At 36.1% G+C, this 16,911-nt stretch overlaps 1 protein-coding gene across 9 annotated transcripts in view; it reads right to left on the minus strand.

The window, feature by feature from the left end:
• CCDC138 (coiled-coil domain containing 138) overlaps positions 1–16,911 on the minus strand; it is a 147,080-nt gene that overhangs the window by 15,199 nt on the left and 114,970 nt on the right. For 8 of the 9 annotated variants that reach the window (XM_036026623.1, XM_036026626.1, XM_036026620.1 and 5 more), the window contains one exon: positions 8,761–8,937. The exons of the other annotated variant lie outside the window; for it this stretch is intronic. In XM_036026623.1, the coding sequence (XP_035882516.1) occupies positions 8,761–8,937 (177 nt within the window). The remainder of the gene's footprint in view (positions 1–8,760; positions 8,938–16,911) is intronic. 9 annotated transcript variants of the gene reach the window in all.

The raw sequence follows: 16,911 nt of genomic DNA on the forward strand, positions 1-16,911 counted from the left end.
AGATAAGCTTTTGTCTCCTTGGAGGCTTATGGTCGAAGGTCGTTCCCTCAGCCTTAGCCTTGGTGGGGGTTACAGCTTCTGATACCAGACAGGGAGGTTCCCAACAAAGGACAGATAAAGTGCTTCCCAGATAAGGTCAAGTTAAAGGAGTTTGTCATCCTCAAGCCCTATTATATGATATGTTAAAGGGACTTATCTAAGAAAAAGAGATAAAAAATATGAACAGTAAAATGACAACAAACTCTTAGCTATTTACAACTGAACCTAAAAACAAAAACAAACTAAGCAAACAACTAGAACAGGAAAGAATCACAGAAATGGAGATCACACAGAGGGTTATTAGCAGGGAAGTGAGAAAGGGAGAGACAGGGAGAAAATAAAGAGAATAAGTAGCATCAATGGTAGGTAGAAAAGAGAGGAGCATGTTAAGAACAGTGTAAGAAATGTAGAACCTAAAGAATTTACACGTATAACCCATGGACATGAACTAAAGATGGGAATGATGGTGGAGAGGGTGTGCAGGGTGGGGAGGAATAAATGGGAGGAAGGGAAATGGGACAACTATAATACCATAATCAATAACATACTTTTTTTAAAAGTACAAAAAAGATAAAAATATGAAAAATAAAGTGGTAACAAATGCATATTTATCAATAACAAAGAGGCAACAACTACAAATCTATCAAAAACTGAATCTAACAGGTATGGAAAATGATAATGAATAAGTACCTATCAATAATAACCTTGACTTAAATGGATTAACTGCTCCATTTAAAAGACCATAGGGTAGCTAATGGAAAAGATATCAATGACGCACACATATGCTGCCTCCAAGAGACCCACCTCAGAACAAAAGACCTACACAGATTGAAAGTGTGAAGGGCTGGAAACAAATATTCCAAGCAAATGGACAGGGAAGAAAAGCCAGGGTAGCAATACTCATATCAGACAAAATAGACTTCAAAAAAAGGGCCATAGCCCTGACTGGAGTAGCTCAGTGGATTGAGCGCGGGCTCAGAACTAAAGTGTCCTAGGTTCGATTCCCAGCCAGGGTACATTCCTGGGTTGCAGGCCATAGCCCCCAGCAACCGCACATTGATGTTTCTCTCTCTCTCTCTCCCTCTTTCCCTCTCTCTCTCTCTCTCTCTCTCTCTCTCTCTCTCCCTCTCTCTCTCTTCCCCGCTCCCTTCCCTCCCTAAAAATGGATGAATAAAATCTTAAAAAAAAAAAGGGCCATAAAGAGAGACCCAGAAGGTAATATCATGATACTCAAAGGAAGAATCCACCAAGAAGACATCAATGTTGTAAATATATATATACCAAACATAGGAGCACACAAATACATAAAGAAAATCTTGAAGGACGTCAAGAAAGATGTTGAAGGCAACACAGTTATAGTAAGGGATTTCAACACACCACTGTCAAAAATGGATAGATCCTCCAAACAAAATATCAACAAAAAATATTGTGGCATTCAACAATGTCTTAGATAAAATGAACTTACCCAATAATATATAGAGCCTTTCATTCCAAAGAAGCAAAATACACATTCTTTTCAAATGCACATGGAACATTTTCAAAGATACACCACATGATAGGACACAAAACAAGCCTCAAGAAATTCAAGAAAATTGAAATCATATCAAGCATTTTCTCAGACCACAAAAGAAGGAAACTAGAATCCAACCTCAAGGAAAAAACTCAGAAACATTCAAACTCATGGATATTCAATAGCATGGTCTTAAACAATGAATGGGTCAAGAATTAGATAAGAAAGAAATAAAAAAGTTTCTGGAAACAAATGAAAATGAGCCCAAAACAACCCAAAACTTATGAGACACAGTGAACGCAGCCTTGAGAGGGAAGTTCACAGCTATAGGCCTGCCTAAAAATGACAGAAATATTTCAAATAAACAACCTAATCCTACACCTACAAGAACTGGAGAAACAACAACAAACACAGCCCAGAGCAAGGAGAAGGAAGGAAATAACCAGGATCACAGAAGAATTAAATGACATAAGAGACTAAAAGCACAATTCTAAGGATCAATAAATCCCAGGGCTGGCTCTTTGAAAAAATAAACAAAATTGACAGCCTTTAAGGAGATACATCAAGAAAAAAAGAGAGATGACACAAATAAACACAATCAGAAATGAAAGGGAAAAGATTACAACTGATCCCACAGAAGTACAAAGGACTGTAAGAAATTACTACAAAGAACTATATGTTAAGAAATTTCAAAACCTAGATAAAATGGACAAATTTCTAGAAAAAAATAACCTTCCAAAACTGAATGAAGAAGAAACAGAAAACCTGAACAGACCAATAACAGCTGACAAAATTGAAGCAGTAATCAAAAAAACTTCTGACACACAAAAGCCCTGGACCAGATGGTATCACAGGAGAATTCTACAAAGCATTTAAGGAAGGGCTAAGCCCTGTCCTTCATAGACTATTCCAAAGAATCCAACAACATGGAAGACTCCCAGACTCTTTTCATGAAGCCACTGTGATCCAAATCCCAAAACCAGAGAAAGACACAACAGAGAAAGAAAACTTCAGGACAATATCACTGATGAACATACACACCAATATCCTCAACAAAATGTTGGCAAACCACATCTAGCAATACATTAAAAAGATCATATACCATGATCAAGTGGGATTCATCTCAGGGATGCAAAGACGGTACAATATGCACAAATCAATAAATGTAATACATCACAAAAACAAAAGCAAAGACAAAAAGCAAACGATCATATCAGTAGATGGGGAAAAAGCATTCACTAATGTACAGTACCCATTCATAATAAAAAAAAAAACACTCAGCAAAGTGGGAATAGAGGGAGCATTCCTCAATGTAATAGAGCCCATATATGAGACCTACAACTCAATGGGCAAAAACTAAAAACTTTCCCACTAATATCAGGAACAAGACAAGGTTGTCCACTTTTACCACTTCTATTTAACATACTAATGGAAGTCCTAGCCACAGCAATCAGGCAAGAAAAGAAATAAATGGCATCCAAATTTGAAAAGAGAAAACAACATTATCATTGTGTGTAGATTACATGAATAGTGTACATAGAAAATCCTACAGACTCCACCAAAAAACAGGTTGACCTAATAAATGAATTTGGCAAAACAGTGGGATACGAAGTCAATATTCAGAAATCAAAGGTATTTTTATATACAAACAGTTAAATATCAGAAACAGAAATCAGGAAAAAATCCCACTTCATATAGTAACAAGAAAAATAAAGTACCTAGGAATAAACCTAATCAAGGAGTTAAAAGACCTGTACTCAGAAAACTCCTGAAGAAAGAAATTCAGGAAGACACAAACAAATGGAAGCATGTACCATGCTCATGGATTGGAAGAATTAACATCATCAAAATGCCCATACTACCCAAAGCAATTTATAGATTCAATGCAATCCCTCTTAAAGTACCCATGACATATTTCACAGATATAGAACAAACATTTCAGAAATGTAAAAGGAACCATAAATGGCCCCAAATAGCTGCAGCAATTTTGAGTAAGAGGAACAAAGTAGGAGTGATCATAATACCTGATATCAAAGTGTATAACAAGGCCACTGTAATCAAAACAGCCTGGTACTGGCATAAGAACAGGCACATAGACCAATGGCACAGAATAGAGATCCCAGAAATAGACCCAAGTCTCTATGGTTGATTAATATTTGACAAAGGGGGCAGTAGCATAAAATGGAGCAAAAGTAGCCTCTTCAACAAATGATGTAGGCAGATCTGAAGAGCTACATGCAAAAAAAAAAATGAAACTTGATTCACAAATTACACCATACAAAAAAATAAATTCAAGATTTGAATTTATTAAATCTTGATTAATAAAAGTAAGTATAAGTCATCACACCATTAAAGTCCTTTAGGAGAAGATAGGCAGAAAAATCTCAGATATACCATGTATCAATATTGTCACTAATATATCCCATAGAACAAGGGGCATAAAGAAAAGAATAAATAAATGGGACCTCATCAAAATTAAAATCTTCTACATGACTAAAGAAAACAGTATTAAAATGAAAAGAGTACCAACTTTATGGAAAAACATATTTGCCAATGATACCTCAGACAAGGGTTTGATCTCCAAATTATATAAAGAACTCACACAGCTCCTCTCCAGGAAGACCAAAAAAAAAAAAAATTAAAAAATGGGCAAAGGACTTGAACAGGGACATCTGCAAGGAGGACATACAAAGGGTCCCCAGAGACTTATGAAAAGATGTTCAGCATCTCTAGCCATCAGAGAGATGCAAATTACAATCACAATGAGATATCTCTTCACACAAGTGAGAATGGCCATCATAAAACAAAGCAATAAACAAGAAGTGTTGAAGAGGATGTGGAGAAAAGGGAACCCTAGTGCACTGTTGGGATTGCAGACAGGTGCAACCACTAAGAAAAGCAGAATTCAATTTCATCAGAAAACTAAAAATTGAACTGCATTTTGACCCAGCAACTCCATTGCTAGGATTATATCCTAAGAACCCTGAAACACCAATCCAAAAGAACAATATGCCCCAATATTCATAGCAGCACAATAGCCAAGTGCTGGAAGCAGCCTAGGTGCCTATCAGTAAATGAATAGATCAAAAAACCATGGTACATTTACACAATGAAACACTACACAGCAGAAAGAAAGAAGGAGCTTCTACCCTTTGCACCAGCATGGATGGAACTGGACAGCATTAAAGCAAGTGAAATAAGCCAGGCAGTAAAAGACAAATACCATATGATCTCACCTATAAGTGCAACCTAATCAACAAAACAAACAAGCAATCAAAATATGACCAGAGACACTGAAACTAAGAACCAGTGGACAGTAACCAGAGGGGAGATGGGAGGGGATAATGGGGGGAAATGTTAAAGGGTTTTTAGGGACAACTGTAAAGGATGCATGGAGAAAACCAAGGGGAGGTAGAAGCAGGGATGGGAGGTGGAGATGGCTGGGTGGGGGTATTGAAGCAGGGGAAAAGGCAGAAAACTGTACTTGAATTAACAGTACATTTGTTAAAAATGGAAAAATTTAATCTAAAAAAATAAACACTAAGTGAGTACCCCACTGCTTCTCAAACTACTGTGGTGGAGGACTGGTCTTTCAAAACTTCCAATCCTGCACAAAGAACCCATCACACTTTCACCAAATACTATTAAAGTAGTTCAACAATTAATCATAAACAGTCAAACAAGTAGAACAGAAACAGAATAATAGATACAGGGAACACTTTGATGGCTGCCAAATAGAGGGGGGGCAGGTTGAAGGGATTAAATACAAATTGGTAGTTACAGAATAGTCATGAGGATGTAAAGTTGAGCATAGGAAATAAGAGTAGCCAAAGAACATATATGCATGACCCATGCACATGGACTACGGTGTGGGGATTTCCTGAGAGAGTGGGTGGGGCTTGGTGTGGGGGGACAAAGGGAGAAAAACTGGGACAATTGTATCAATATAATCAATAAAATATAGTTTAAAAATAACTCAGTCTGATCAAACAAGGTTTCTCTGAAATAAAATTACACTCAAATTTTCACACAGCTAAATCTAAATAAGTGAGTAATAAGTTTCAACTACTGGCAGAAAAAAAATTACTAAGTAATTTTCTGAGAGTTACATTACTAAGTTACTATATAATATACACTAATGCCCCAAACAGATATAATCAGAAGCCCTCAATCTAAAAAGAAATATTGTTCTCATAATAAATATGTTGAGGTAAATCAATATGCAGATCTTATACTTAATGTTTTAGCAGCTTTTGCAAAAATAATACCTACACAGCTAATAAAATTTCTCATATCTGAAAAGATGAATTTGGGGAAAGGGTAGAAGGGAAGAAGAAGAAAAATCCCTTGCAGCAGCACTAACTATAACATAACTTAGCATAAAGCACACATACAGATGGAGTACCCCACTGCTTCTCAAACTACTGCCGTGGAGGACTAGTCTTTCAAAACTTCCAATCCTTCACAAAGAACCCATCACACTTTCACCAAATACTATTAAAGTAGTTAAACAAGGAGGATGTTAGGCCAGGGTGGCTCTAGTGCCTTCCATTACATAGCCTACCTCAACAAACAAAACCTAAGCCAGAGTCAATGCACTTGAATCTCAAAAAACAAAACTCAAAAACAATTAATCATAAACAGTCAACCAGATTTTCTTGAACCAGAGAAAATGAAACTCAAGAATGACTATCATAATAGCCAAATTCCTAAGTAAGGTAAATATTTAAGTTATAGCCAAATAAATTTTTGCTTTATATCCATGTCTTCTCTAGGAAAACCTCTGTCCTAACCCCACCTGCAGAGCACCCCTAACCATTTTCAGTTTTGGTGCTGCCCCATTTAAATCATTTGCTCAAATAAACTTTTCAAAATTTAATGTGTCTCTGTTCATCTGTTTACATTACCATGAAAAACATTAGAAAATGAAATAAAACAAATACACAAAATACAAGTCCAAATGTTTTAAATTATTATTGGATTTAACAGAGATGAAATTACTGTTAAGTTACTATATATGTTTCTAAACACTGTGTCTATACTGACCTCCTAGTTAACCACTACTAGGCACCCTGGGTAGTCCAGGGCTAGAGATCAGCCCACTGACACCTCCCTCCAGCTCCTTGCACTGAAGCTCTAGAAGGGACTTCAAATGAAGCCCCAATGTTCAGCAGAGCACTGCAAATACAATGCTTGAAACATGGCATCCCGCACACAGCTGGCCACAAATGCACTTTTGATGGGTGAGATAAGCCATCTGCAAATCAATTCTATCAAGATTACTTTTCCAACAAGTTTTTACTATAAGTTAAAAATAAATGGCATGTGGAAATTATGTATATAGTGAAATAAGTTTGCCATTTCAAATCTAGAAAAAACAAAACATAAAACCAATAGCTAGATAAGTATTTGCTGTATTAATCTATCACTAATTTATCCTTTCAACAAATTTTGTTGGCTCACTAACACCAGTTACTGGATTTATATTAAAAATGGAAACTATATCAAGAAAATGAATATAAATATCATCAAAGATCTTCCCATTATGGGTCTTCCAAAAGTTTCCCATCACTGAAAACAACATGACTTTCTAGCAATCAGCATTAGAATTTGCTTTGTTTATTCAATGTGAGCATGAAATGATAGCCTTGGATTTCATAACTTTAACAAAGGTAAACAAAGTAAATGAACTGAACATCTATTGACTACCTAAACTAATACGAATTTCTCCAAATGTGAACATTACGATACCACAAAATCATTTCAACAAAGTAGGACCACTATTTCATAAAATTTTACTTAGTTGTCCTTTGGCTACAAAAAACTTTATCTCTGTCAAGAAATATACAGATCTGTATTTGATGAATAGATACTTGAATCTGTAGGATTTTTGTTTTCCTCATTAAATAAAATATTTTCTGTGAAGCTGGAAATCTACCCACTTAAAACAAGTAATCTTGGGTCTCTGTGCCTCAGTTTATAATTTTTCACTTTTTGCTCTACACCTTAAGTTGGTACATTGAGATTTAAAAACCCAAGATTACTTATCAAGGTAGCTAGTTCCCCAACTATAAATCCAATATCTTATGGTTACAAATGGCTAAAAATTATAACAAAACAGGTCAGTGAAAATATGACATTTGGGGGCCAGAGGGGAAAAAAACAAACCTGGAAAACCTCATTACAGTGCTATATGGTAAAATGCACTTTACATTTAGAATCAGAGACCCAGTTTGGAGTCTAGTTCTATCGCTGCAGAGCTGTGGAGTCCATGAACAAGTTACCTAATTTTTCTAGGCCTCAGTTTTTCTATCTGGCCTCCTTCAGAGGGATGTTGTAGGAAAAATGAGATTGTATATAAAAGTGAATTGGAAATGTGAAGCTATATGCCAAAGATACCTAGTTAGAAACATAACCATGTTGTGCACCCAGACAAGCAACACCAAGTATAATAGATTGCTAACTACCACAATGAGCAATGGCTTTCCATGTTTAGCTTACACTTTCTGGAAGGCATAAACATTTTAATTTCAGAAGTGCCACAGAGGGAAGAAGTATAGGAAACAGGACTGACTACAAGTGAAAAAGAATTATTGAAGTAAAATGGCTGCCTGTTATAAGTCAAGGGGTTACTCGGAATTGAAAGAGCAAAGGCAACCAAAGCTAATAAAAATATTCATGTTCAGCATCCCTCTACTAAGTTAGGAACCACCAATAACAAAGGAACTTGTATGTCAATATAAAAACATAAAATAGAAAAAAACAGGCTACAAAACATAATAAATATGAATATAAAAGAATAGCCTCCAAAAAAACAGTATGGGTGGACAGGCAACAATAGGGAATATGGTTGTGTCATTGTTCTCACTTCTGGTGGAGAAACATTTGATGATCTCATTCCCTCTGAGCAAACAGGGAACATAAGAATAGAACTGTCAGACTGATGATATAAAAGAGAAGCAAGAAAGTAGCTTGAATATACAAGTAGCATAACTGAGATGACTACTGGAAACTGTGCTAAGTTAGAGAAAGCTCAGACAAAGGGTTAGGTTTTATAACTTACTGATATTATTAATGACTCTATTACAGTCCTGTCAAAAGTATTTTTAAGCATATATATGCTGTCTTACATGCTGTCTTATATATTTAGAATAGATGAGAAAAGTCATCCCACCAGAATTTCTTCATGTACATAAAACTTTAAAACTTACTAGATTCCACCGTCATCTGAAGCAAACTATCAATGACATTGGATAAGAGGCCTTTACTGGATATCCGTAGGTGGTTTAATATTACTGGAACAGCTTGATACTCTAAAAATAAGACTTTTCCTTCATCTGTCTTTAAGTCCAAACAAAGAGAATCAAACGCCTGAGCCAGGTAGTCAGCTGAAAAAGAATATATAAAATCAACCAGAAACAGAAGGTATAAAGGGAATATCATAATTTTAACATATTCAAAAGTGCAACAAATTTAAATGACCAGAGATTATAAACAATTTAGAGCCTAACTAATTTACTTAGAACTCAGATGGGAAAAGAAGAATCACATTATGATATGGTAAATTTTATTCAAAATTTTTGTATTTTAACATTGAAATAATAATATACCCCATTTCTATTTATATTATGAAAACAATTGATGTTTAATAGTAAATACCAAGTAATATTTATTTTCCACATTTGATTATAACTATCACATGATTCCAAAAATTTAAACAGCATTAGTATTTCTTTCACAACAGCTTCTGAGATTATAATTTTGGCGGTTGCTGCTTTCTAAGTGTTTACCTATTTCAAAATGTAACTTTATTAAAAATTGCTTGAATAAGTCTTAAACTAGGATTTCTGTCTCCTAATAAAACACTAGCATTTAAAAACCATCTTCAGAAGATTGGATGTGCACTGGTGTGTTAACTTTTTGTGATACATTTGCCATTACAAATGGCACCAGGATTTTACCAAGGCCAATGCTATAATGGCACATGCCATATCAGAATCCCTGGAACTTTCTTAAAAATGTTCAACATATGTTTGGGAAGCTTATAAAGCCAGGGTTAAGAAGCAGTGATTTAACCAGAATCAATGAGAATGAGATATTAAGATATTTATCTCACACCAAACAACCTAAGTCACTACTTTCACAATGATTTTACATTGTGCTTTTAACTGTACAGAATATTTTAGTTTTCTAAAACTCATTTCAGCATACTATTCAAAGGAATACAAAATTGTTCATGCTATTAAAATACTGGCGAATTTATTTTTTACTGAGATTTCTGTTTAAAGGAGACTCAAAAGTGCCCTTGAAAATATGATATATCACCCCATTAAAATTTACTGTCTTCTGATCTCATGTTGCATTTATCCTTTGCTGTTTCAGCTTACATAAAGTAATAATTAAGAAACCCAATTATTAAGAATGATTATTTGAGAGTAACCTATGTGAAATTAAAGTCTGGATGGTGTGGCTCAGTGGATTGAGGGCCGAACTGCAAACCAAAGGGTCACTGGTTTGATTCCCAGTCAAGGCACATTCTTGGGTTGCAGGTCAGATCCCCAGCAGGGGGCACATAAGAGGCAACCACACATTGTTTCTCTCCCTCTCTTTTGCCCTCCCTCCCCTCTCTCTAAAAAATAAAATAAAATCTTTTTTTAAAAAATGGATTTTGAGAAATTAAGATCTATGCCTGTGGAACACTACATTTTTGCTTTTGATAGAACTTAGTTCAAGGAACAATAACATTGTACTTAACTTTTGTAATTCAATAAAATACAACACTGCAAGTAAGTGAATATTTAGGTTCAGCAAATTTTCTAGATTCCATTTAGACTTAACTTATTTAAAAGCCCATCTTTATTCAGCAACAACTCAGGTAGAGGAATATAGATGAAACCCGAATTCAATTCTTCACAGAAACAAACGTTTTTATCACAAATTATTTGACACAAATTACTTCACTTTTTTTTGTTTTGTTTTGTTTTATTATATTTTAATCATTGTTCAAATACAGTTTTCTCCTTTTTAATCCCAATCCTTTCCCCCCTCCCACCCTCCCCACTTCCCTCCCATTACCACCCTCCCCTTAGATTATGACCATGTGCCCTTTAAGTTTGTTCCTGTGAGCCCTTCCCACTGACCCCTTAAATTCCCTCTTCTCTCCCCTCCCGTCACCGTGAGCCTGTCCTCTATTTCAGTGTCTTTGGTTATATTTTGCTTGCTTCTTTCTTTTGTTATTTAGGTTCCTGTTAAAGGTGAGATCATATGGTATTTGTCTTTCACTGCATAGCTTGTTTCGCTAAGCATGTTTTCCAGCTCCATCCACGCTGTTGCAAAGGGTAGGAGCTCCTTTCTTTCTGCTGCATAGAATTCCATTGTGTAAATGTACCACAGTTTTCTGATCCATTCATTTACTGATGGGCATCTTGGTTGCTTCCAGCATCTAGCTATTGTAAATTGTGCTGCTATGAACATTGGGATGCATAGGTTCTTTTGAATTGGTGTTTTAGTATTCTTAGGATAGAGTCCCAGCAGTGGAATTGCCAGGTCAAAAAGCAGATCCATTTTTAGTTTTCTGAGGAGGTTCCATACTGCTTTCCATAGTGGTTGTACCAGTCTGCAGTCCCACCAACAGTGCACTAGGGTCCCCTTTTCTCCACAACCTCTCCAACACTTGTTGTTTGTTGCTTTGTTTATGATGGCCATTCTGACTGGTGTGAAGTGGTATGTCATTCTGGTTTTAATTTGCATCTCTCTGATAGCTAGCGATATTGAACATCGTTTCATGTGTCTTTGGATTTTCTGTATGTCCTCCTTGGAGAACTGTCTGTTCAAGTCCTTTGCCCACTTTTTAATTGGATTTCTTGTCTTCTTAGAGTGCAGTCGTGTAAGTTCTTTATATATTTTGGAGATTAAACCCTTGTCTGAGGTATCATTGGCAAATATGTTTTCCCATACAGTTGGTCCTCTTTTAATTTTGATACTGTTTTCTTTAGCTGTGCAGAAGCTTTTAATTTTGATGAGGTCCCATTTGTTTATTCATTCCTTTATGTCCCTTGCTCTAGGGGACACGTCAGTAAAAAAGTTTCTGCGTGAAATATCTGAGATTTTCCTACCTACGTTCTCCTGTAGGACTTTAATGATGTCACGTTTTATATTTAAGTCTTTTATCCACCTTGAATTTATTTTTGTATATGGTGTAAGTTGGTGCTCAAGTTTCATGTTTTTGCACGTGGCTGTCCAGTTCTCCCAACACCATTTGTTGAAGAGGCTATTTTTATCCCATTTAATGTTGCTGCCTCCTTTGTCAAATATTAATTGATCATAGAGACTTGGGGTTATTTCTGGGCTCTCTGTTCTGTTCCATTGGTCTATGTGCCTGTTTTTATGACAGTACCAGGCTGTTTTGATTACAGTGGCCTTGTAGTATACTTTAGTGTCAGGTATTGTGATCCCTTCTACTTTACTCTTCTTTCTCAAAATTGCAGCAGCTATTCGGGGTCGTTTATAATTCCATATAAATTTTTGAAGTGTTTGTTCTATGTCTGTGAAATATGCCATTGGTATTTTAATAGGAATTGCATTGAATGTGTAAATTGCTTTAGGTAGTATGGACATTTTAATGATATTAATTCTTCCAATCCATGAACACGGTATACGTTTCCATTTGTTTGTGTCTTCCTTGATTTCTTTCTTCAGTGTTGCGTAGTTTTCTGAATACAGGTCTTTTACCTCTTTGGTTAGGTTTATTCCTAGGTATTTTATTTTTCTTTTTGCTATTTCAAATGGGATTTTTTCCTTGATCTCTGTTTCTGCTGTTTCATTGTTGGTGTACAGAAATGCCTTTGATTTCTGGATATTGACTTTGTACCCCACTGTTTTGCCAAATTCATTTATTAGGTCAAGCAGTTTTTTGGTAGAGTCTATAGGATTTTCTATGTATACTATCATGTCATCTGCAAACAGTGACAGTTTTGTTTCCTCCTTTCCGATTTGAATGCCTTTTATTTCTTTTTCTTGTCTGATTGCTGTGGCTAAAACTTCCAGTACTATATTGAACAGAAGTGGTGAAAGTGGACAGCCTTACCTTGTTCCTGATCTTAGTGGAAAAGATTTTAATTTTTGCCCATTGAGTATGATGTTGGCTGTAGGTCTCTCATATATGGCCTTTATTATGTTGAGGAATGCTTCCTCTATTCCCACTTTGCTGAGTGTTTTTATCATGAATGGGTGCTGTATCTTGTCAAATGCTTTTTCTGCATCAATTCATATGATCATGTGGTTTTTGTCTTTGCTTTTGTTTATGTGATGTATTACATTCACTGACTTGCGAATATTGAACCATCCTTGCATCCCTGGAATGAATCCCACTTGGTCATGGTGTATGATCTTTTTAATGTATTGTTGGATGCAGTTTGCCAGTATTTTGTTGAGGATTTTAGCATCAATGTTCATCAGTGATATTGGCCTGAAGTTTTCTTTCTTTGTTGTGTCTTTAAATGGTTTTGGAATTAGGATGATGTTGGCCTCATAAAAAGAGTTTGGGAGACTCCCATCTTTTTGGATTTTTTGGAATAGTCTGTGAAGGATAGGGGTTAGGTCTTCCATAAATGCTTTTGTAGAATTCTCCTGTGAAACTATCTGGTCCCGGGCTTTTGTGTGATGGGAGTTTTTTTATTACTTCTTCAATTTCTTTTGTTGTTATTGGTCTGTTCAGGCTTTCTGCTTCTTTTTCATTGAGTTTTGGAAGATTATATTTTTCTAGAAAGTTGTCCATTTCACCTAGGTTTTCAAATTTCTTGGCATACAGTTCTTCGTAGTCATTTCTTACAATCCTTTGTATTTCTGTGGTATCTGTTGTAATCTCTCTTCTTTCATTTCTGACTGTGTTTATTTGGGTCTTCTCTCTTTTTTTCTTGATGAGTCTGCTTAAAGGCTTGTCAATTTTCTTTATCTTTTCAAAGAACCAGCTCTTGGATTCATTGATCCTTAGAATTGTGCTTTTAGTCTCTATGTCATTTAATTCTGCTCTGATCTTGGTTATTTCCTTCCTTCTCCTTGCTCTGGGCTGCCTTTGTTGTTGTTCCTCGAGTTCTTGTAGATGCAGGGTTAGGTTGTTTGTTTGGAATGTTTCCAACCTTTTTAGGTGGGCTTGTATCGCTATGAACTTCCCTCTCAGGACTGCCTTGGCTGTGTCCCATAAGTTTTGGGTTGTTGTGAGTTCGTTTTCATTTGTTTCCAGAAGCCTTTTGATTTCTTCCCTAATATCATTTTTGACCCATTCATTGTTTAATAGCATGCTATTTAATCTCCATGGTTTTGAGTGTTTTTGGTTTTTTTCCTTGGGATTGGTTTCTAGCTTCAGTCCCTTGTGATCTGAGAAAATGCTTGGTATGATTTCAATTTTCTTGAAATTGTTGAGGCTTGTTTTGTGACCTATCATGTGGTCTATCTTTGAGAATGTTCTGTGTACATTTGAAAAGAATGTATATTTAGCTTCTTTAGGATGGAGGGTTCTGTATATATCAGTAAAGTCCATTTCATCAAGGGTATTGTTCAATGCCACAATATCTTTGTTGATATTTTGTTTAGAAGATCTGTCCATTTTTTATAGTGGGGTGTTAAAATCTCCCACTATAATTGTGTTGCTGTCCATTTCTTTCTTGAAGTCCTCTAAGATTTTCTTTATGTATTTGGGTGCTCCTATGTTGGGTGCATATATATTTACAATATTTATGTCTTCTTGATGTATTCTTCCCTTGAGTATTATGAAGTGACCTTCTGTGTCTCTCTTTATGGACTTTTTTTGGAAATCTATTTTGTCTGATATGAGTATTGCTACCCCAGCTTTTTTTTCCTGTCCATTTGCTTGGAAGATTTGTTTCCAGCCCTTCACTTTCAGCCTGTGTAGGTCTTTTATCCTGAGGTGGGTCTCTTGTAGACAGCAGATATGTGGGTCATTTTTTCTTATCCAATCAGCTATTCTATGTCTTCTGATTGGTGCATTTAATCCATTTACATTTAAGGTTATTATTGATAGGTACTTATTCATTGTCTTTTATGTACGTGTGTTCCTCTCTCTCTCTCTCTCTCTCTCTCTCTCTCTTCCCTCCCTTCCTTAAAGCAGTCCTTTTAGAATCTCTTGCAGAGCTGGTTTGGTCAAGGTGTATTCTTTTAGACTTCTTTTGTCTGGGAAGCTTCTTATTTGGCCTTCTATCTTGATCGAGAGCCTTGCTGGATATAGGAGCCTTGGTTGCAGACCTCTGGTTCTCATTACCTGGAGTATTTCTTGCCATTCTCTTCTGGCTTGAAGTGTTTCCATTGAGAAGTCAGCTGTTAGCCTTATTGGGGCTCCCTTGTATGTTACTTCCTTTTTCTCCCTTGCTGCCTTTAAGATTCTCTCTTTGTCTTGAAATTTTGTCATTTTAATTATGATGTGCCTTGGGGTGGGTCTCTTTGGGTTCCTCTTGATTGGGACTCTCTGTGTTTCCTGGATTTGTGTGACTTTTTCTCTCATCAAATTAGGGAAGTTCTCTTTCATTACTTGTTCAACTAGGTTTTCGATCCCTTGTTTTCCTTCTTCTCCTTCTGGTATCCCTATTATACGGATATTATTACATTTCATATTGTCTTGCATTTCTCTTAATCCCTCTTCAATCTTCCTGAGCCTCTTTTCCTTTTCTTGCCCTTTCTGGATGCTGTTTTCTACTTTGTCCTCCAGCTCGCTAATGCGATCTTCTGCTTCATCAAGCCTGCTTTTCACTCCTTCTACTGTGTTCTTCAGTTCAGAAATTGTATTCTTCATTTCCTCTTGACCTTTGTTGAGAGTTTCTATTTCCTTTTTCATGTTTATATAGTTTTCAGTGAGATTGATGTAGTTTCCCTCTAATTTCTGAAAGCTAATTGTGAGTTCATTGAACTTCCTGGTAATCATTGTTTTGAACTCACTATCTGATAGTTGAGTTGCCTCTATTTCATTTAGCATTTTTCCTGAGGCTTCCTCATTTCCCTTCAATTGGGGGTTGTTTCTTTGCTTCCTCATTGTTCGTGGGTTTCTTCTTTTTTCTTCTTGTTTGTTAATTTGATCTGTTCTAATTCCCTTTAATTATGGTGTGAACTTCTGTGGTAGAATATTTGTGAGATTCAGTGGTACAATCTCCTTCACGTATCCTGGTGCTCACAGCTTCCCCCTATTCTTTTTTGTGATCAATTGGAGGAGTAAGGCAAAATGGTTTAAAACAGCAAGACAGTATACTATGATATTTACTTTAGCAGCCAGTAGAGAAGAGATGGGTTATCCTATGGCTCCTTATAGTGTTAACCATGTTCCTCCACCCCACTATCCATGTTTTAGAAAGGATAGAAAGAAGGTAAGACTCTTACTGAGGACGAGAGGATTGTTAGTTGGATCTAGAAAGCTGTGAGGCTGTGGGAGGTCAGATTCTATGGTAGGATTGGACTAAAGATTAGTATATATGAGTTGTGAGTAAAAGAATAGAGACAACCCCCACAATAGTATAGTTCAGAAAAATTGCAAAGTGGGCTGAGATCAGGTAGGGGTATTGAGAAGCAATTACAATTGTATAGACTAGGTCTTACTAGTAGTAATAGTAAAGTGACAGTCTTGTGGCAGAATCGATGAGGTCTAGATAACAGTAATAAAGAGTATAGAACCTTGAGAGGTGTATTAAAGGAACACAGATGAAGGATAGTAACTTCTCAACACCATGTGACTGAGATACCAGGGGGAACCTATCAAATGACAGTATAACCAGCCAAGCAAAGAAAATTATATAGAAAGAAAAAGAATACCAAAATATTATTAAAATAAAAAATGTTGGAAGAGTGAGAAAAGGATAATACAAATTTACAGTAACTTGCCAGATTAAAAAAAAAAGGAAAGAAAAGCAGGAGATGGAGTGCACGATAGATAAATTTGGAGTGGAAAGAATAATATTAGGATGGATGGGAGAGAAACATAAGGGACTGCGAGATAAAAATAATAGAAATTGAAAAATAAAATGTCACTTAAAACACAAGATAAAATCAATCAACCAACACCAGCCAGAGAAACCTAACAAAGCCAAAAAAAAAAAAAAGAGACAAACAAACAAAAACAAAAACAAAAACAAAAACAAAAAAACCTCTTGTTGGTTTCTAACTGGCCAGACCAGTTTTTCTGATCTTGCTGGCTTCCACTGGCTGAGGGACCTTTGAAATCCTTCTCTCTCTCCCAGCCAGACCTCAGCTGGTTTGTCAGGAAGCCTGGGTGCTGCCGCACACACCGGCTCTCTGGATCTCACTCCCACGTTCTTCCGGACTCTGAGGTCCTGCAGGTTTCCAGCTCTATGATCCCAGGAGGC

Source organism: Phyllostomus discolor, chromosome 5, assembly GCF_004126475.2.
Source record: "Phyllostomus discolor isolate MPI-MPIP mPhyDis1 chromosome 5, mPhyDis1.pri.v3, whole genome shotgun sequence".
NCBI classification, from domain to species: domain Eukaryota; kingdom Metazoa; phylum Chordata; class Mammalia; order Chiroptera; family Phyllostomidae; genus Phyllostomus; species Phyllostomus discolor.